Source organism: Ambystoma mexicanum, chromosome 7q (assembly GCF_040938575.1).
Source record: "Ambystoma mexicanum isolate Mex_15411 chromosome 7q, UKY_AmexF1_1, whole genome shotgun sequence".
Lineage (NCBI taxonomy): Eukaryota > Metazoa > Chordata > Amphibia > Caudata > Ambystomatidae > Ambystoma > Ambystoma mexicanum.
In genome coordinates this window covers 6510931-6531496 of record NC_090941.1, presented here as the reverse complement: position 1 = coordinate 6531496, position 20566 = coordinate 6510931, and the positions used below count along the sequence as shown (strand labels likewise).

The 20566-nt window shown below is 45.2% G+C and overlaps 1 protein-coding gene across 2 annotated transcripts in view; it reads right to left on the bottom strand.

Annotated features, from left to right (window-relative positions):
- CRYBG3 (crystallin beta-gamma domain containing 3) overlaps positions 1-20566 on the bottom strand; it is a 2312058-nt gene that overhangs the window by 199961 nt on the left and 2091531 nt on the right. For both annotated transcript variants that reach the window (XM_069639009.1, XM_069639010.1), the window contains one exon: positions 543-702. In XM_069639009.1, the coding sequence (XP_069495110.1) occupies positions 543-702 (160 nt within the window). The remainder of the gene's footprint in view (positions 1-542; positions 703-20566) is intronic.

Here is a 20566-nt window from a genome sequence, read left to right as displayed (position 1 = left end):
AAATGGGATGGAGGCATCTCTGGAATGGAGACAGGCTTTATATGCGGTGCGGTTTCCTATGATTCAACAGTTTCGAGCAAAATGTCCTCAAAACGGAGCATGTAAGTAGTTATGGAAGTTGCAGAAACAACCCAACACACTGAACTGTTAAATGCTTCTGGTTACTGCCTCAAGAGATATTGACGCCAACTGGTTCAGCGAAAACTTCCCAACGTGACATGTTCGGACTATTTAAATTGTCAAAGTCATGTATGTGGAGAAATATATGTACTCTGGAAGAGTATGACCATGCAAGCATGAGAATGGTGATGGAATTATTTAACATTACTGACTGAAGTATATACAGTGGATTTGATTCAATCATTGAGATATAGGTACTGTGGTTGATTTGGCTGATCGGGCGTAAGTGGGGGAAAGCACAAGTTAATGGTGGCAAGGGTAAGGATACTGACACAGACACACATGCTGTCATTGCAAGAACACGAGTACCATATTGGATTTCTTTTGAACGGCCTGTTAGTGAGTTCCCAGTTTACACTTACCTTTCACATCAAGTACAAGCTCATCACTAATGTAGGAGGTTATTGTTCCATCTTTATTGACTCTCCATTTCTGCCGAGACTTTCCATGTTCAGTCCAGAGGGCCACTTTCGATCCAGGCACATCTCGGCCTCCAATCACATCTAAACATGCATGATTCACCTAATGTTTGTTTAAAAGAAAAGCGAAATTAAATTTACATTTTATGCTGAAGGACACGAATATCACATATCTGAGAACAAATGCAATCATCTAGATTTTAGGTGAGGGAGCGAAGTTGCCATTTGTATCCGGCAGCCGATTAATTTAGGAAATGATGTGGCTCAATGGAGCAGGTTATACCAGCCTTTAAGGGTCTGTGGACTAAGTCAATGGCTCAATTAAAATGAGTGCCTTTAACATAGTCTCCATTGACATTAATGGCCAGATAGCTTAGTCCTGAGGCCGCACTTTTTACTGTTTATCCTATGCACTGCCCCTACCACCCGCACATTTCCCTTCCCCCCCCTCCCCTGCACTTGCGCAATCTCAAAGTCACCTGGCCTAGTAAGATCGTTCTCTGTCTTCCCTCTGTTCCCCCTCTCTTGTCACGCCTTGAAACACTTGTGTATAGGCGTGTTATAAATGTCAAATCATATATGGCGATAAGCACATGGGAAAGACATGGGAAATGTGAAAGTTAGCACTTCTGTGAATGAAAGGCCATCTAAGTGTAGTGATGTTTCAGAAAAGAAAAAACAGAAAACAGCCAGCGATGGCCCTAATGGGAGGAGAAATGGGAGGCCATCCGAAAGCCAAGTGAAAATACACCTTTCTATTTTCAAGGCAGAGGGAGGAGCGTAGGTGGGTTAGGACAGCTGAAGGAAAAGGCTCCTAGCACTGCATGGGCGGTAGAAAAAAAAGTGAGTACTGGAATGCAGATAATACCGGCGGTTAATACCTGCAATCCTAGCCATCCTATTGGCTCTGCTATATGTGATCAATCCTGCGGAGTCCTCACAAAGTCTCCTCCCAGGTGGCCAGGGGAAGGCAGCCACTACCTGATCCCGACCCTGGGGGTGGTATTAGCCAGGAGAATCGCCTGGGAGCAGAAGGTTCCCAAGGGAATGGGAGGACTCCGTTGGGAGAGACGCAGTATTTGTCTTCCTCCTCCGAGGAGGAAGAGAAAGTGATAACGGAATATGTAATTGCTTGGTGTCAGAGGAAGCTTTTCTTTCCCAAAGCCAATTATCCTGATGCCGGCAAAAACTGTTACAACCAATCATGTATTAGGAGCAAAAATCCCCCTGCCAAAAGGCCGGATCACGAGTTGGGCGTTAGCGCTTAAATGCGGCGGTAACTTTGTTACCGAAGCATTTAAGGGCTGGCCCTATCACGACTCTGGCATGTTTACCCCCAGATCAGAGCTGGGGGTAAACACGCTGAGAAAATGCCAATTTGTGGTGCAATTACCACCAGCAGTATTACCGTGCAGTAATTGCGCTGAAAATTCCCCATTGGGTCCAATTGGGAATGAGGACTTACAGTTAGCACCCAACCATTGATCCGGCGGTAATACCGCTGTACGGGTGGGTGCTAATGCTAATAAAATAGAGTGGTACCTGTTAGGATTGGCCTTTCTCTGTGCTTGGTATGGTGTGGTATGGTGTGGTATGCTTGTTACAGTAAGGGAAGGAGGTGTTAGGATTGGCCCCAATTTGTTAAGACAGGAGGTTAGGCTTTTACGCATAAAAGGATACGCTGTCAAGTTGTAGGTTCTCTTCAGTAGGTTTATTCCAGAATACAAGTTCATCAGTTGTAAACAGGACCATTAGGAGATTAAGAGGAATTATCAGAAAGGAGCCCACTGGCTCCCACCACACAGGCTCACATCTCAACTGCCTGGGGTGGAACACGTTCATACCCAAACATTCCAAGCTCACAGCAAACATTCCACAGGTGACATCAGTCCATGCACACCTCATCCAAGCAGGAATTAAGGCCAATCCTAACACCTCCTTTCCTTAATGTAACAAGCATACCACACCATAATAAGCAGGGAGAAAGGCCAATCCTAACACCTCCTTCCCTTACTGTAACAAGCATACCACATGCATCAGAACTCATGGTCATACACAGCTCAACAACCAAAGTCCAATCAAAAGGGAACTGTACCAACAGATGTAACTATCATTCCGATGGACTGACCCGACCAACACAACTGCAAACCCAAACAAGCATACAACCAGAACACCTCCCGCTCCCCACTCCCACAAGGAGCCTCAAACCTGCTAAGTTTGAGCACAACCAGCCCCACCTTGGGCAACCAAACAAACACTACCCCCAAAAACAACACTAGACACTTCCTATCCACCCCTGCCACAAGTGGATCGTGGGGCTGCCACCCCCAAGCACAAACTCCACATAGGGACTGGCACAACATCCTGCCACCGCAAAACGAGAAGGCAAACTAATTTCCCGAAACAATGGGCCCTGAAAGATCTTGCAAGGACAGCTGGAACTCTACAACCCACACACGCTCACCACACATACAGAGGCTCAAACATACCACTGTCAAACCTCAGAAACACTCACACAAGTAATTCCAATCAAGACAAACACTTGCAGCTGAAAAGGCAACCAGCTGTCACACCGGTCAACCAAACCAGCAGCACACAGCTTCAAGTGTTGGCCAGACACCTGAGGTCCCCCCATACTTTACACAAAACTCTACCGGGTGGACACAGCCACAAAGGTGGTAAGTTGCCATGCTCCCAGAATCAACCAAGGAGGTACTCCTGGATGATTCCAGAAACCACGCTTGAGTAAATACAAAGAAAGTAAATGAGATGCAGGCACACCTACATCTACAGATTCTCTGCAGAAACCCTTGATTAATCATGACCCTGCAGAGCCGCTCAACTAGCCTGCCACCAGTTACACCAATCATGACTCTGCAGAGCTGCTCAATTAACCTGCCACTAGTTACTTCAATCATGACTCTGCAGAAACCCATGTCCAGACACCCTCTGGACACACAAATCACATCAAAACTCAGCAGAGTTTCCTGACCAGACACTCTGATCATGCACCAAATCCACAATGCCAATCACGTCAAAACTCTGCAGAGTTCCAGACCAGAAACTCTGATCATGCACTAAATCCACAACACCAATCACCCAACCCCTGCACACAATCCCACACACTGCTGACTAGTGCTACAGTCGCTCAATAGTAACTTTGGGGTGTGAACAGAAAGAAAACAAACCAAACATAATGATGTTGACATTTTAAAATAGTTTTCAAGTTGTAACAATTCACAAAAACCTAAGAGCCCATGTTGCCTTTGGGGAAGCAACCCTAAAACCTGCAATGCCTAAACAAAATCATTAGACTCTAACATGTGGGGCATCACAACACTTTAAATGCACTTTAAAATCTGTCATCCGGTCAAGACCACTTATGCACAAACACGCATCCAACACAGCTACTTTAAGTACTTTAGTCCAGTTGTAAGCACAAGATCTAACAGTCCAAATCTACAAGTCCATTTTGCTAAATCGCAACGTAAACTTCCTGAAAAGCCTCAAAAGGTTAATCTCTGTTAAACTCATTAACCTAGCTAGAAAACACACAAGGTTGTCACAACTAACACAGACATCAGCAATTACAACATTAACACACCTCAAAACGTCATCCAGTCCAACACACCTCGAAATAGTATTAATTAAAAATACTAGCGACCTCTGTTGCAAGATACCCATCCTGCAAAATCTCAGAGAAATTACGTTGAAAACTTATTACATAGAGCTAATGCAGCTCGGGACACATCGTTAAGTTGGAAGCATTTCACATAGAGCTATGGCGACTTGGGACACATCACTCCCGCTCTTACATGCATGTACAATACCTATCACCGTAGTGACAACAACTTCCAGTACATCAAGGCGATACCCTCTCCTTACCGCCGCTTCATGTAACGTTACGTTACATGCATGAATAAATACCTCATAACTTCACCATAGTGATGACAACTTTCAGTACATCAAGGCAGTGACTTCTCACCGCCGCTTCACATATCGTTACCTTCCATTCCATTGCAATAATGCCAATAGACGATGGCAGCTGTCTCCTGCTCTTCTCCACATCTTTTCTTGTGGCTGCTTCCCACGAGAACCAATTTGCAGAAGGCACAGCCTCTTCAAATAAGAACAAAAATGAAAACTGAATAATCGCTTCATGAAGACGTCGGAGTCGTGCCTCCTTCAACGTTACCACGTTCTTTGGTGCCTTACCCTAAGGCATCGCTGGAAGTTCCATAACACCACAGTGGCCAGCTGCTCCTTGCGACGCCCCCAACGTTCCAGGCAATCGCCTACTCCCCACATAGCCAGGCTGACATCACCAGTCTCACAAAACCGGTGAGCTGGCAGCAGCTCTGCGCCACCAACCCTCACAGAAACAGGTTGGTGCCAATGCGCTCACAGCACTGCATCTGCCATGCCTTACTGTCCCTTAGTGAAATTCATAATCCACTATGGATTCCCATAACCCAGTTCCCCCTTGGGCACTGGATGTCTTCCTAGCTCCGAAAGGCAGCAATGCTGTCACTGTACTCCTTCACAACGCTTGGCTCCACATCAAATAGGCCACTTAGGTACTGCATAAAAACTCCTTGCCTATGACAGGCTCTGCCCACAGCTTTCATCCACGCTGGGCGCCTGGGCAGGGGAATCTCTATGCTGCCAACTGGTGTGTCCACACACCCCCTTACAAGGAAACAGCCTCCTTAAATCTTACACTCTGTTGTCCCAGGGTCTACTGGGGCAAGCTGCCCTACTCCGCCTTGGGTGATTCAATTCTCCCTGGGTGCCACTCTTCCTGACTCCCGGACAGCCTCTTTTAATGCTGCCTGGGCACTTGTCCTCTCCTTTCCCAGGGAGTTTACTGAACAGGCTACCTCACATAGCCCTGGGTGGTGGGGCTCTTCACAGATCATGGGGGGCAGTGGACTCCCTCTCTCCTTTCATTCACTCACTTCCTCTTGTACTCTTGCCTGCACCCGCAGCAGCAGTGTCTCCTCTCTCGAAGCACAACACAGGTACCTGCTCACTCCAGGGTCCTCCTCAAGATCGGACCTCGTCGCCAATTTGTTAAGACAGGATGTTAGGCTTTTTTACGCATAAAAGAATAAACTGTCAAGTTGTAGGTTCTCTTCAGTAGGTTTATTCCAGTATACAAGTTGATCTGTTGTAAGCAGGACCATTAGGCAATTAAGAGGAATTATCAGAAAGGAGACCACTGGCTCCCACCACCCAGGCTCACATCTCAACTGTAACACATTCATACCCAAACATACCAAGCTCACAGCAAACTCACCATAGGTGACATTAGTCCATGTACACCTTATCCAAGCAGGAAGGAATGCCAATCCTAACAGTATCGCAGCCAGGATACCACCTGTTAGGAAAGATTTCTTAATTGTGGGTAATTTTCCTTCCATGTGGCAACCCCTAAACCTTTTGCTGTTGTTTTCACCATGATCTAGACTTTGCCAGCGAAGTGCAGCCTTCTGCCGCACTCCTCTGGGCTTTCACTCCATTCTTACGGGGAAACTGACATGCCCTTAAAACAGTCAGTACCGGGAAACGTTGTTTTCCGTAGTTCTTTTATCATGTTGCAGCTTTCGCGCAACATGGCACAAGAGGGCACTGTAAGCTAAGTTACTGCTCTCTTGGGTCTCTAGTCTTCTACAGGCCCTAGATACTCTCTTTGGATTGTTAATGAACGGTGCAAGTGAATCACGGATGGGACTGGTGGCAGAGATCGTTTCTTTGTGTTTTTTAGCTCCTTTTGGCGTTTAAGCGCGTTTCTCACGCTTAGCCCAAAATGGTGGCCTGGCTCCCAAAATGGCCAGACCACGAGGCTCTTTGTCCTGCCCGCTGACCGTCTTGCCCCCTTCACCTTCCCCAGATCGAGTCGACCCGGGGCGTTCCTTATTTGGGCATGTACTTTGCCGCGAAACACAGATGCTTTCGCGGGCTTCTACAAGCCTTGTGTGTGCCTCCAGGATGTGGGCTGGGATGTCTGGTCCCAATACACATCCTGGGTGCCAGAGAGTCTAGTGTGTCGTGAATGCCTGGGACCTCCGTGGTCCGTGATAGGTCCACGTATGGTGTGAGTGTTTTGTGAGCAGATCTCCCATTGAGTCCCTCCGTTTTGGCGCAAAGGGAACCGTGGATAAGAGGGGGCTGGAAACACCACTACCATGTCGATCTCCTGAGTTCCCACGAACTAAGGAATACAGGAACCAAGTATCCTGCAACTACGAGGCTGAACCGAGGAATCGCTGGTGACCCGCTGAAGGACTGCTCCTCTGCACTGCTGTCGCTTTGTGAAACCCTTTCTACCTCGGATCGAACGAGAAGGCCTGTACTGGTACTTTAACCCCTTGGAATAGTGGGAACAACTATTCTCGGCATCTTCACCATCTCCTGCACGTAAGTGTCTCTGGGCCATCCAGCAGACTGACCAGCCTACCCAGGAGTCTTGCTCGGTAACCGCCGTCAGGTTGTGTTGTATTATGAGTCCTTGTCACTCTCACACGATTCGTACACTTGGCATTCCCAGGTCTGAAGTGAGTAGTGTACATTGGGCTGAAAAACACACGGCCGCTCCGTTGCCCTGCTGTGGTAAACTGCGCGGGTTCACTGCGTTTGGGACATCCTCAACTCAACTTCTGCTGCTGCGGAATCTACACGACGCCGAGACGTCCCCTGCTCGTATCTGAACCTGCCAGCACTGACACGGAGAAGCCTGGGTCTGCCTGCATCGGGGAGCGGTGAGTAGCATCGCTAGGAACTGGTCACCCTCCTGCAGTAGCCCATAGCTTTTCCCCGCTGTATCTAACAGCACGCCTTTCCGTACTCGCGCTCTGCTTCTGCCCACAGTGGAGGCTGCGCTTGAGTCGCAGAGCTCTGTTCATCTTCATTTGTTCACCGAACTGAACTGCCTGATTCCCTCGAAGAGACTCCCCTTTTTGCCCGTTGGCACCAGCGAGTGCAGGTACCTTTGAGCACAAGGCTCCACTCTTCGTAGGGCTTAGACTTCCTTTTAGTTAGGTGCCTCTGAAGGCGGACTGGGTCTAATTATTATTCGCACTGCCTGTTTCCCTCCCCATCTAGGTGGTCTACACATTTTGTGCGTCTAACTCGTTAGACGTATTTGTATATATATATTGGATTTGATTGGTATGTGTTGGTTTACTTGAGTTTTATTGTGATTTCTCGCTACGGTCAATGTTACAAAGGCCTTGTAATAAATGTGTCTATATTTTTAATATAACACCTGCTTGGAGTAATTTGTAAGTGTCCTTGCTTTGTGTGCTCATTGCGGGCTTTCAGTCACCCTCACCCCTCGAGACCTAGTCTTGACCGCCTCGATCGCTACCCTGATTGGTCTGGTTTGTCCAAAGGTTACCCTGTTCCAAGAAAGTAGGCTGGCCTTCTGAACCTCTGCCCCTCCAGGACAGAGTTCAGAAATCCATCTTAACACCGCCCAACTCCTGATCAGGCCCACAGTCCCTCATATTTATAGAGGTGAATGCTCCCATTATCAAAAGCGGAATGTTAAAAATTAATCTCTAAATATTGACATCTCAGATTCTGAAAACCCTAAATTCACTGTAAAGCAAAACCATTCATTAAATCCTTATGATAATCCTTTTGAAAAGGTAATTAAGGATAGGAATGCATTTGGTAACAGGATTTCCATTAAAAGGAGTAAGTGGAACATTGGGGACTTCCAAGTCCCACAATGCCCAAAGTACTGGGACGAAGATGAGAGATGCAGGGGCATTGGACTGCAGGTTGCAGGCGAATAGGGTTAATGACCCACTCCTGAGGGAGACTAGGAGATATAAAAGGCCCCATTAGGTGCAGGCCATGCAGATTAGGGGAGCAGTAGTGGGAGGTGGAGTCATTGCAGTATCTCCGCATTGCAGTTGCAGCTGAAGGAGAGCAGAGGCACCAGAACCACCATGGTTTGTCTAATGGTGCAGGCCACAGAAAACAGTGAGCAGCAGTTTTCTGTGCCGGGTGGAGCAGAAGCAGCAGTAGACCCGATGGTAGCAGAGCGAGAGGACGCGCACACCAAACCCACTGAGTTCAATAGCATATTGTGACCCCAGAGTGCTCCGTGATCGCCCACTGGCCAGGTCCGGGTACATTGAATACCAAACTGATGTAAAGAGAGTAAAGTGTCAGAAACGTAAGTGTTTTGAATATTGAACTGATATAAAACAGAAACAATCATTTTGAATGCCAAGTTGATATGAAGTGGAGAAAGTGGGCGCACAAGAACTTGGCGATCAGGCCAGCAAAGAATTATTGTTTTTTTGAAGGTCAGTGCCAACACCACAAAAGGGCCATATTATTAGATGCCAATACAAACCAACATTGCCAAAGCCAAGAGAGAGCAATTAAGAAGCAAGTCGTCTACGTTCTCTTTTGTCAGTGGGAGAAAGGAGCAATAGGGGGACTTGACAGAAATAAATAAATCAAAGAAGAGCAGGAGTGAGGGAAAACCATTATCAGTACTTCGTTAATGCAAGAGTGGGAAAGTAAGAGTGGCAGGAAGGCTGCCCTTCTGACGGAAGTAATTCAGGACGAGAGGAGCATAAACTGCATTGCATGTGGCAGTTAAAACTGCGGAATCAACAGCACCAGTGTGTCTCATGTTTTCCCAGAAGTAGTAGTCAAAACTAAAGTTATGTAAAGTCAAAATACTTTACAAGTTGTATGAAGTAGAACTGTGCCACAGAAGTACTTGTAGTAGTATTAGTATAGTAGTTGTGTTAGTCCTGGCAGGCAAGTACACCAGAGGAAGGGACCTTGTAATTGTAGACCTGGCAGGTTAGTGGATGATGTGGAAATCAACAAAGTACTGTGGTGTGGTTAACAGTGTTGAAAAAGAAGTGGCAAGAACACAAAAGCACATTGTGAATTGTTGTGGAATCATTCTGAGAAATTAATATTGCTGTTGCAAGTATTTTGTGAACTGTCGCAGAATCAATCTGACAGAAGCATTTTTGTTGATACTGATGAATATTGAAGTATACTTATTTTCTGAGATGCATTTATGTGGAACTCTCTGCCACAAGCAGAGAGATGAAGACGGATTGAACATTTTGAACTTATTGGATCTTTGTTGCAAGACAGGATTTCCTTATTCTTTTGAACTGTTGATTGGAATCCTGTTTGAATCTGGGGAAGAAAAATTCACTGAGGGTCCAAGGAGAAACAGTGACCAGGTTTTGAACATAACTCTTATTTCGGTTATATCTGAATTGCCATATATCACCTTGTTGAATTTGTTGTATATACAAGTGTGGGGGACAGAATCCTTTTTGCTAGTGTTTCCTTTAGTTTATTTTGGTAGGCAAGGAAATCCTCGTTCAGGTAGGGCCACTGAGGTGTTTATCCAACCTTGGATTTAATAAAATGTCATCTTATGAATAAAGCTTCACAATACTGTCTGCCTGACATATCTGACCCCTCACATATGCCCCTCTGATGCTAATTAACCTTATTGACAAAAGCAGCTCTGCTTGTTAAATAAAGACCTGCCCCAAGTTATTGTAAATGGTGATGCTGAGGGCTATACATTGAGAAAGGACTATTATCCCAAGCGGTAAAGAACTGTACATGCTCTTCTCTGCCTTTACACAGATGGAGATAATTGTTCCTTTGCTGCTTGTCAAGTCAAAATGTTGTGAAATGAGGTCCATGCCAGATATCAATTGTTTCCTAAGAATTCTAAATGGCTGTAATGAGGTCTATAATGCAACATGTGCTAATTAAGCAATAATACCTGATTCAGCGCGTTCGTGCCTTAACGATGGACCCCAGTGCTGTTACCACCCGATCCGACCCGCTGGAGCTGGTATTATTGCTATTAGCACCCCGGGTTTGGAATCCTGAAACCAGGGGGGTGCTGGCAGCAATGTATTCTGTATAAATGAAAAATACTGAACTAAAATGGCCACCATGGAGCAGGATGACGGGGCCTTCAAGTGGATGGCGGGGCAGAGGAGCAGCCATCAGGTTACTTGGAATGTGTGCTTGGATCATGGGATTCACCCGTGATCCAAATCCTGTGATTCGAGCACCCTGATTAGTCGGCTGCCTTGGGTGCTAATAACATTTGTGGGACAAGGACATCAGAACTCCAATAGTATCTGGTGAAAAAAATAGCCCAATGAAATATAGGATAATGATGCTCTTTATTATTATTCAGCCACATTGCACAAAATTAAGTGAGAATGTGTGAAAGCTGTAGCAGAAAAAAAAACATGTAGGTATATTTGTAAACTCTTCATGATGGCAAGGGTCACATACATCAGTAGATGCCGTTGACCGTTTGAGTTTATTGCATGCTGTTACTACTTTCTGGAAAAGTAATCTCAGAATCTGTGTAATCTGAATACTCCGTTTCTTGAGCTTCTTCCACAATATGTTATCACTACTGAGGGATAATTCCCTATTTTTGTATAAAGAACAGTACTGAACACCAGGCAACACGATTTTGTTAAAACATTAAAAGATGACAGCATTCCTCCAGACACTTAAATGGTTTGCTTGGAAAGGGTTAGTAACCTTTTTCTTTTTTAGGAAAGTGACAAACTAGAGTTTTACTAGCACTGTACAATATAATCACCTTGATAATATATATGTAATATGTAACACTGTACATGTATACAATGTAACAATACAATAAAAACAAAAGCTGCAATTCTAAGAAAAACAATCTGTTTTGGTGTGGCGCACACGATGACGCACACACTTCTTTAGGTAGTCCTACAATGCCTCTTTCATATGCGAGGGTTTTAGCTAAGGATTTCGATAGTGTAAGTCATGTGAAGGATTGGGTTGTTCTAAACTTCGCTGTTTCAAGCCTCAGAACAGAACATCTTCCAGAGTTGTGCAACTTCTTAGATACGTCACTCGGACTGCCCAGGATCATAGCTTTGAAGTCTAGACGAGTGATCTAAGAATTAGGTGCCATTTCTAGAGGCAACCAAGCAAAGAAAGAAGGATATGTTTCATGTAGTCATAATTCTGGGCATCACCAACGACCCTAACTACAGCAAGAAGCAGCACTGGCTTAGGTACACTAGTCAGCAGTGCGTCACTGAATTCTAGCAACGGACAAGACATTTTCAGCTGGTATTAATTGGCAAACCTTTCACAGCATGAAAAGGTGTAACCTACATGATTTAACAGTGACTTGAATATGCTGCTGTACTGTACAGTAAAGCCGCTTTGGCGTTGTTATGCCATTGCTGCCTCTGAAGCACCAGTTCCCCGGAGACTGCCTGGGGAAAGTTGCTATGTCCTGTGGGAATGTGTTAAGCGGCAGTCAGGAGAATCAAATGGGGAAGCATTTTGGCTATTGTTCCATGTGGCTGTAGTGGAGCGAGTTAAACCAGACACTAATAAACATCCATCTATCAGAGCTGACACTTTTTTAAAAACGTGTAGTTATTTGCATGAATACATACAGGGAAACGAGCTCTTTTGGCACAAATTAGCATACAAAAGGTAATATAGCAGATACATAGGAGGCAGTGGGCCTCTTATAAAGGGGACAGTTTGAGTGGCATGATGACCGGGTTTGAGAAGGATGTAAGGGTGTTGACACACAGATGGCATGGTGATTGCTATATAGTTTTATTTGGTCAAGAAAATAAAGTGAAAACCTAACTTTCCCTATCTCTAAGAGGGCTTACCCTTCCTCAAGTAAAACACTAAAGGTTCTGTCAGAATGGCCATGTAAATCAATAGTCTACAGTCCAGTTTCAAACTCTACTTGTGTCCCTTACACTTAAAACTAAACTAGAGATAAAGCAGACCTTCGTGGTCCAGAAGAATGACTCCCTTCTTCTGGACTGGGGATAAAAGTTTACGTCCCGATTTTGGATTCTTAGGGGAATGGCTCCCTTCCACCGGGTCAAAACTGTTCAACACAAAAAGGTAAAGTTCAAGAGTAATCAACTGAATCAAAGGCAGCAGATAAGTTGAAGAGGATTAAGATAGAGGATAGGTTGGAATGTTGAGCAGAGGCAATAAAGTTGGAAACATTCAAGAGAGCAGTGGACGGGAGCGGTAACCATCTTGGTGGTGGTCATGAAGGTTTTGCGTGTCATGGAAGTTACTAATGTGGTTTAATACAACTCTTTCCAACACCTTAGAGTAGTGAAGAAGTGGCAGGTTGAAAGATGGTCAGCAGGCTTGGATCAGCACCTTGCTTTTTCAGGAGAGGGATGACCATGGCCATTTTAAAAGAAGAGGGAAAGCTGGCGGAGTCGAAGGACAGGTTGAAGATATTAGCAAGGCGAGAGGCCACTAGAGGAGCAATTGGTTCGACAAGCTGAGGCCCAAGAGGCTTTGACGAGGCAGGTGAGGGGTTAGCCTTCATCAGCAGTGCAATGACTTCAAGGTTGTTATGACTGAAGTGAGAGCTAGAGCAAGTGAAAGATGGCAGAGTAGGAGGAGCGAAGAAAGGAGAAGCATGGAGAAAGAGGGTGAGAAGGGATTCCCCGATTTTGGAAGCAAGGTATTCAGCTAGGTTACTAGCTGAAAGAGTAGAGTTGATAGTTGCAGGTTTAGGAGGAGTAAGGAGTGAGTTTGGGGTGCCTTGAAGTCCGCGAGGATGGTTGGACAATGTATAAATGAGAGAAAGGTAGAAATCCCTTTAAGCACTATCAATAGAAGACTTGAGAGTGAAGAGCAGAGCTGAATAGTGCAGCTCCTCATGAGAGTGGGAGCACCTCCATCTGTGTAGGAGTTGTCACATGTGAGTGCAGAGACTCGGAATGAATGGGGAGACTCAAGGTTGAGGACGCTGGTATTTAGAGGGAAAGTTAGCGGTAGGAAGTGAGAAGGGAAGGAGTGGAAGCAGGGACTGGAAGGTGGAGAAAACAATGGCAGTGGAGGAAGTTTCTGGAGAGGAGGAGGAAAGTGATAGTGGAAGGTCAGAGGAAGGGAGGACTAGCACTGGGTTTACATTTTATCTTGGAAAGGGGTGTCGTAGATGGGGAGCAAAAGTCAGAGGAAGGAAAGAGAAGGGTGGTGGATACAACTGAGTGGTGCCAAAGAGATGGTCTGAGAGTAGTGTTAGTTGCTGAGAGAGATGGAGATGAACAGAGTGGGTAGGTTATAAATAGAGTGGATAGCTTTTTCATGGAGAAGAGATTGAATGTTAGATTTAGAGTGTTAGTAGAAGAAAGGTTAAAGTTACCTAAGAGGATGAGGTGATGTGATGGGGAGACAGAATCAAGTAGCTGCCAGAGTTCATCAATGAATGATCCAGTGGGGCCAGAAGGTGATAGAAATCAAGTGAGTAGAGTGGGGAAGAGCAATAGTTGAGATTGTAAATTCAAGGAGGTAGGTGGGAATGTGGCATTGGGGGTGTGAGACGGTCAGATGGGAAGAAAATAGGCGGCCAACACCCCCGCCTTTGCCCATCAGACGAGTAAAGTGGGAGAAGTAAAGTTTAGAGTCATGAAGGGCTGCCAGGGAAACCGTGCCAAAGGGAGAGATCCAGGTTTCAGTGATATCAAGGAAATCAAGGGGAGGAGAGTTAGAGTGAGAGTAGTCTGTGATGAAGAAAGTCTTTTTGCAAACCCTACCCTACCTCTCACAGAGACTCACCAGGAACAGCTCCTCCAAACCTACAAGATCTATGTACAGCCATAGACTGACCACCAAGCACTTCAAACACAAAAAAGCTGCGGGCTCTAACTTCCCAGTCATTGCTGCTCGCCTTTTGAATGACCTTCCTCCTTACCTTTGCTCTTGTACTGGTCTTTCAGGAAGCAGCTAAAACCAGCCTCTTCCACGGACTATGAATCTATAAAACTGACTGGTATTATCCCCTCCCCCTTCTGTTGTTCTCCCCTTCCCATTTTCCTCCCTTTGCCCTCCTCTGCAATCAGTCCACCTTGATGCCTGAGGGTTTTGTGCACTTTATTTATTTTTACATGCATAGAGTGTCCCAGAGTGTAATGTGAAGTTGACGTGGCAGTGAAGAGTAGAGGAATTTAGTTTCAGAGTAGGAGTGGCAGGGTGGGTTGGTGATCGGAGCAGTTTATTGGCTGGTGTTTGTTATAAGTGGAGTGGTATGAAGATGATTTAGTGAGAGTGGTGAGTTGTGAGTTCTATGATAGGGATAGGAAAGGTGGGGATGTAGCATGGTTGCAGAGAGCATAAGGATAGAATAGGATGAAGAGAGAATGCATTCTAGTTCAGTAGTAGTCAGGGGTAGCTTGCAGTGTACTAGGTGGTTTTGAGATATTACCATGTGGAGCAGGAGAGGACGTGGCATAAAGGCTGAAAGGTAAAGAGGCTGGGCGATTAACCTTAGATGTTCGTCCTTTCCTTGGGTCATCCAGTACTACTTTGCCCAAGTAACGAGGAGTGGCAATGAGTGTCCAATGGTAGGAGGAGGGAGGTGGGAACAGCAGAAAGCAGATCTGAAGCAGGGCTGAGCTCGATGTTGCTCAGCAAGTTGAAGCCCCTTCTGAGGATGGAAGGACCATTCAAAATTGGCAGTTTTGGGGTCTGAGGCCATCTGATCAGACTGCAGATCGACACTGTACGGTTCCTGTAGGTTCCCTTACCTCAGCAATGAGTAATGAGCCTACTAAACGATGAGGATAACTATAAAAAACGAAAGAAAGATCCCTCCGCTCAAATCAAGATCAAAATCCCGGAAGCAACATGGTTCGCCTTGGAACAAAACTGGATAACGGACAAAGAGGAAACATTTCTCAACACCTTGGAAAACAAAACTCCAGCATTCTACGCCCTACCCAAGCTTCACAAAAACAAACAAACCTCTACAGGAAGTCCAATTGTCTCTGGCCATCTTGGAGCCAGACTGTAAATTCATTGACTATTTTTTAAAACCTCTCAGTCAACAAACACCAACCTACCTGAGAGATACAATGTCCACAATAACCAAATTTGAAAGGCAGAAATTCATTCAAGAACAAGAGCTCCTGGTCACCATGGACAGTGAGTTTATAAACAAGCATACCACAAGATTTAGCTGTTGAATGCATCAGACATCATTTGACACATCACATGATACAGAAAAGCGTACCTACAAACTTTATCGTGGAATTATTAGAGTTAGCCTTAACAAATAACTTCTACTCATTCAATTACATCTTTTACATCCAAACGAGTGGGACAGCAATGGGAGCAGCATTTGCACCAAGTTTGGAAGTCATTTTTATGGCAGAGTATGAACAAAACCATGTCCTCAACATTTCAAATCCATTCCAAGGAAAAATGTTCCAGTGGCATCGCTATATAGATGACATTATCCTAATTTGGAAAGGCGAACTTGAAAGCTTAAAAAACTTCCTCGACTGGATCAATTCACATAACCAAGAAATCAAATTTACTATGACAAGCAGTAAGGAAGAAATACATTTTTTGGACTTATCCATCAGACCACCAAATGGCTCCTTGGTATGTACATTATATACCAAACAGACAGACAGGAACACCCTTCTTCATTACAGCAGCCATCATCCCAAAAACCTACGCAACAATCCTCCATACATACAATTTCTGCAGGTAAGAAGGAATTGAACAGAAATTGATCAGTACAACAAACACGCAACAGTGCTACACAATACACTGTTAGATAGAGGATACCCAAAGAAGCTCCTTAAGAACAATAAAAAAGAGCTAAATACACACCGCAAGAGAGCCTACTTACGCCCAAGACTCCCAACAGATGGTGAGAATGTCCTGACCTTTGTATCTACATTTGGTCGCAATACAACCAAACTGAGAGACTAATTAAAAAATGTTGGCCCCTCGTCCAACTGAGTTTACTAGTGGAGCAAATATCTAGGGTGGCCCTGAAACGATTGAGAAACTTGAAGGACATACTTACCCACGCCAGAATAGACAATAAGACCCAGAGAACAACCATTTGGAATTTGAGGGAAATTCGGGGAAATTATCCATGTGGAACATGTACAGCTTGCTGTTTCACCAAAAAGATTAACTCATTTTGGATTGACAACAAGGAGTGGCAATTAAGAAATGTTTCCAATTGTAAGACGTCTAATGTCATCTACATTATAGAATGTCCCTGTGGCTTCCGTTATGTGGGACAAACTAAAAGACAAATTCACAAAAGAATAGGGGAACACAGATCACGGATCAGGTGCAGATCCCATTCGCCCCCCTTGGTTTCACACCTTATGGAACAACAACATGGCCCTGATGCTTTGCTATGGTGGGTGGTGGATACAGTGTCCAACACCAACAATGCCTCCAATGCATTAAACCACAGGGAGGCTTGGTGGATTTTCAAGCTTAGAACAATATCCCACAGTCTTAACAAGGCAGAACCCAGTGGCCCCTATGGCTAGAGCCCTACATATTCTTTTCACCATTAATTATTTTCCATAGAACTGACATGGCAACATCAATCTTTTAAGAATATTTCGATGTATACATTAACATACACCACCACAGTATCTAGGATCCCCATTCCTATTCTCCTCCTCGCCACTTAGAATTGAGTCTACCACCTCACCTCACTTTGAGGCACACACACATTTTTAAGGGACATCACAATCATGTAGTATCATACACCGTGGCATTTACTTGTTCACAATCTGATCAGGGTTTTACCCATGCTTGGCCTTTCAATACAGAGGGTGTGCATTAACATCCCAAGTTCACATATGCAGTAATGCCTATTATTATTTTCTAAACCCATTCGATAAGTTACAATATCTACAATTACATGAATACACATCTACAGGCAGTAGTGTTGTAGTCCATACACTGCTGCAGCCCAGAGGACACACAACAGCTCCGCTAGAACTGCATGGCGTTCACCACTACCTTGGTCCTGGGACGCTTACCACAGTGCATGCGCGTAGCTTCAACACTAGGCCGGTATGCGCCTGCACTATTCGGATTGCTATACACAGCTTGGCATCTTCTTCATAAGCGCCATTAATTCTTTGAACGGGGCATAACTCCAAATCAAGAAGAAGACTTTGCTAACACGTTTAAGACCGCTACTTAGAGGTGTATATTAGCTGTCTGCTATTTTACTATAGCACACACTGAATTATAATGTTTGCGCATTGCAGGAATCCTCCTACAAGGAAAATAAAGCCAAACTTCTCAGCAATTATGAAGTTACAACCCAGATCACAAGTAAAGTGAACCTAGCATGCCTGCTCCTGCAAGGTACAACTCTTTTATTGCTTTTTCTACATGTTTATAACAATAAGAATAGAGCAACTTGTACTGTTAAGCATGCAAATCTAGCCACCATGCCCTCACAGCAGTATATACATTTCTTTGCCCCTCAGCATCCATGCTACAGTACGTTTTTGACTTTAACTACGCCCTGAATCTATGACGCTGTAACTATCCATTAAGGATTCATCAGAAGGAAGACTTTGAGGGTCAGTAGAATTCTGACCCGTTTTAAAATTTTATGCTGTGCCTAAATCTAGGTTTTTTATGTCATGTATGGGATACATTACTCACCGTAATCGTATTTCTGATGATTGTATCTGCTTAGATTCACATGCTGTGCATAGGCCGACATCTAGTGGAAGCTGCGGAGTATTACAGTTTGTTTTTTCGAAACTCGAAAATGGGCGTCGACACAGGGCGTGCCAGTAATACTATCCCTAGTGTGACGTCCACTGTACACAAGATCCCTCACGCGTCTAGGATCCTCAGATTGTATTTTTTCTGACATGAGGTAGCATGAGGAGTAGCGCGAGTACAGATAAACAAGCAGATAGACAGAAAGGTAAGACTACAAGCAATCATGCGCCTTCTCTCGGAGGGGAGGAAGGGTGGGTCGCATGTGAATCTAAGCAGATACAAGCATCAGAAATACGATTACGGTGAGTAATGTATCCCTTCTGAGGCTTGTGGAATCTGCTTAGATCACATGCTGTGCATAGATTAGCGAGCAGTACCAGAAGAAGGAGGTGGGATGTGAGAAGGGTCATGAGCAAATAAGTGTCTTAGAACCGCTTGTCCCACTTGTGTATCTGCCTTGGAATGGGTGTCAATGCAGTAATGCTGAGTAAAAGTGTGAATAGAGCTCCAAGTAGCTGCTTTGCAAATGGTGTCAAGGGGTACATTCGCAATGAAAGCCAGAGTGGCCCCAATGCCTCTAGTAGAGTGGGCCCTTGGCGTAAAAGGCAGAGTCTTTTCAGAGAGTGAGTAACAAAGCTGGATACAGTTAATAATCCACTTCGAGATGGCACCTTTAGAGACGCGATCCCCCTCTCTGCCTGTAGCTACGGAGACAAACAGTTGATCTGTTTTCCTTAGCGGTCTTGTTTTATTTACATAGTAGAGGACCGCCCTACGCACATCTAGGGTGTGTAGTTTTACCTCAGCCGAGCTTTGAGGGTTCTAGAAGAAAGCCGGAAGCTCGATGGACTGGTTTACATGGAATTTTGATATAAATTTAGGTGAGAACCTAGGGTGTGTGCGTAAAACCAGTTTGTCTTTATGGATAGTGAAGAAGGGATCCTGCACTGAGAGAGCCTGAATTTCACTGACCCTTCTTATAGAAATAATAGCTACTAAGAAGGCCGTTTTATAAGTCCGGTGTTTGAGACTGCTTTTATGCATGGGTTCGAAAGGGGGTCCATGAGCTTGGCTAGCACCACATTAAGGTCCCACCCTGGTGGTGGGTTTGAAATAGGAGGGTGAAGTCTCTTTACTCCTTCCATGAAGGCTTTAACTACTGGTACTTTCCACCACGACACCTTGCTATGGGAAGTGGTGTAAACCGAGAGGGCTGCCAGGTGTACTTTCAGTGAGTTAAAAACCAATCCTGCATCTAGCAGGTGGAGCAGGTATGTAACCATAGTGGAAGGAGTGCAATCAAATGGGTTGATTTGTCTACTCTGGCACCAGATAACGAACCTCTTCCACTTGTCAAAGTAACAGTGCCTTGTGTTTGGTTTCCTAGATTCCTTTAGGATGTCCATACACCTCTGTGGCAAATTGAGGTGTCCAAACTCTATGACCTCAGGAGCCATGCTGCCAGGTTCATTGAGTTGGGTTGCTGGTGCACTGTTTGACCTTGGTGCTGGGACAGTAGGTTGTACCAGGCTGGAAGTTTGATGGGCTTGCACACCGCCATCCTGCGTAGGTGTGGGAACTACGGTTGTCTTGCCCACATGGGAGCAACTAGGACGAGCGTCATCGATTCCCTGTTCATCTTGTTCACCACTTTCCTGATGAGGAGTTGGTGGAAAAGCGTACGCAAACATCCCTGACCAGTTCATCCACAGGGCGTTTCCCTGGGAGTCTGGTTGGGGGAACCTGGATGCAAATACTGGGCATTGTCTGTTTTCGCTTGTGGCGAATAAGTCTATAGTGGGGAAACCCCACTGAGAGAACAGATCTTCTACGACCTCTCTGTGAAGAACCCATTCGTGTTCATCTGGGAGGGAGTCTCTGCTCAGAGCATCCGCTAGGGAATTGAGCTCCCCTGGAACATGTTGTGATGACAGGAAGATGTTCCGTCTGAGTGCCCATATCCAGATTTTCTGGGCAAGCTTGGACAGATTTGGCAAGCGAGTCCCTCCTTGCTTGTTCAGGTAGAACATGGCTGTAGTGCTGTCCGTCCGGATTTGCACTGACAGGTTTAGTAGATGGGGCTCGAACGCCTGAAGCGCTCTGAATACTGCCAGAAGCTCTAGCAGGTTGATGTGGTTCTTGGCCACTGAGTGAGACCAGAGATCCTGAGCTGTGTGGTGAAGATGGTGAGCTCCCCACCCCGTCAGACATGCATCTGTAGTGACTACTGCCTGTACTTCGGGATCGTAAAAGGGTTTCCCCTATGCAAGATTCTCTCTTGTCCACCAGTGAAGGTTTTGTACCAGTGTTGGCGAAATGACCACTAGATCGTCCCACTGACCACTTGCCTGAGACCACTGTTTCGCCAACCATTCCTGCATGGG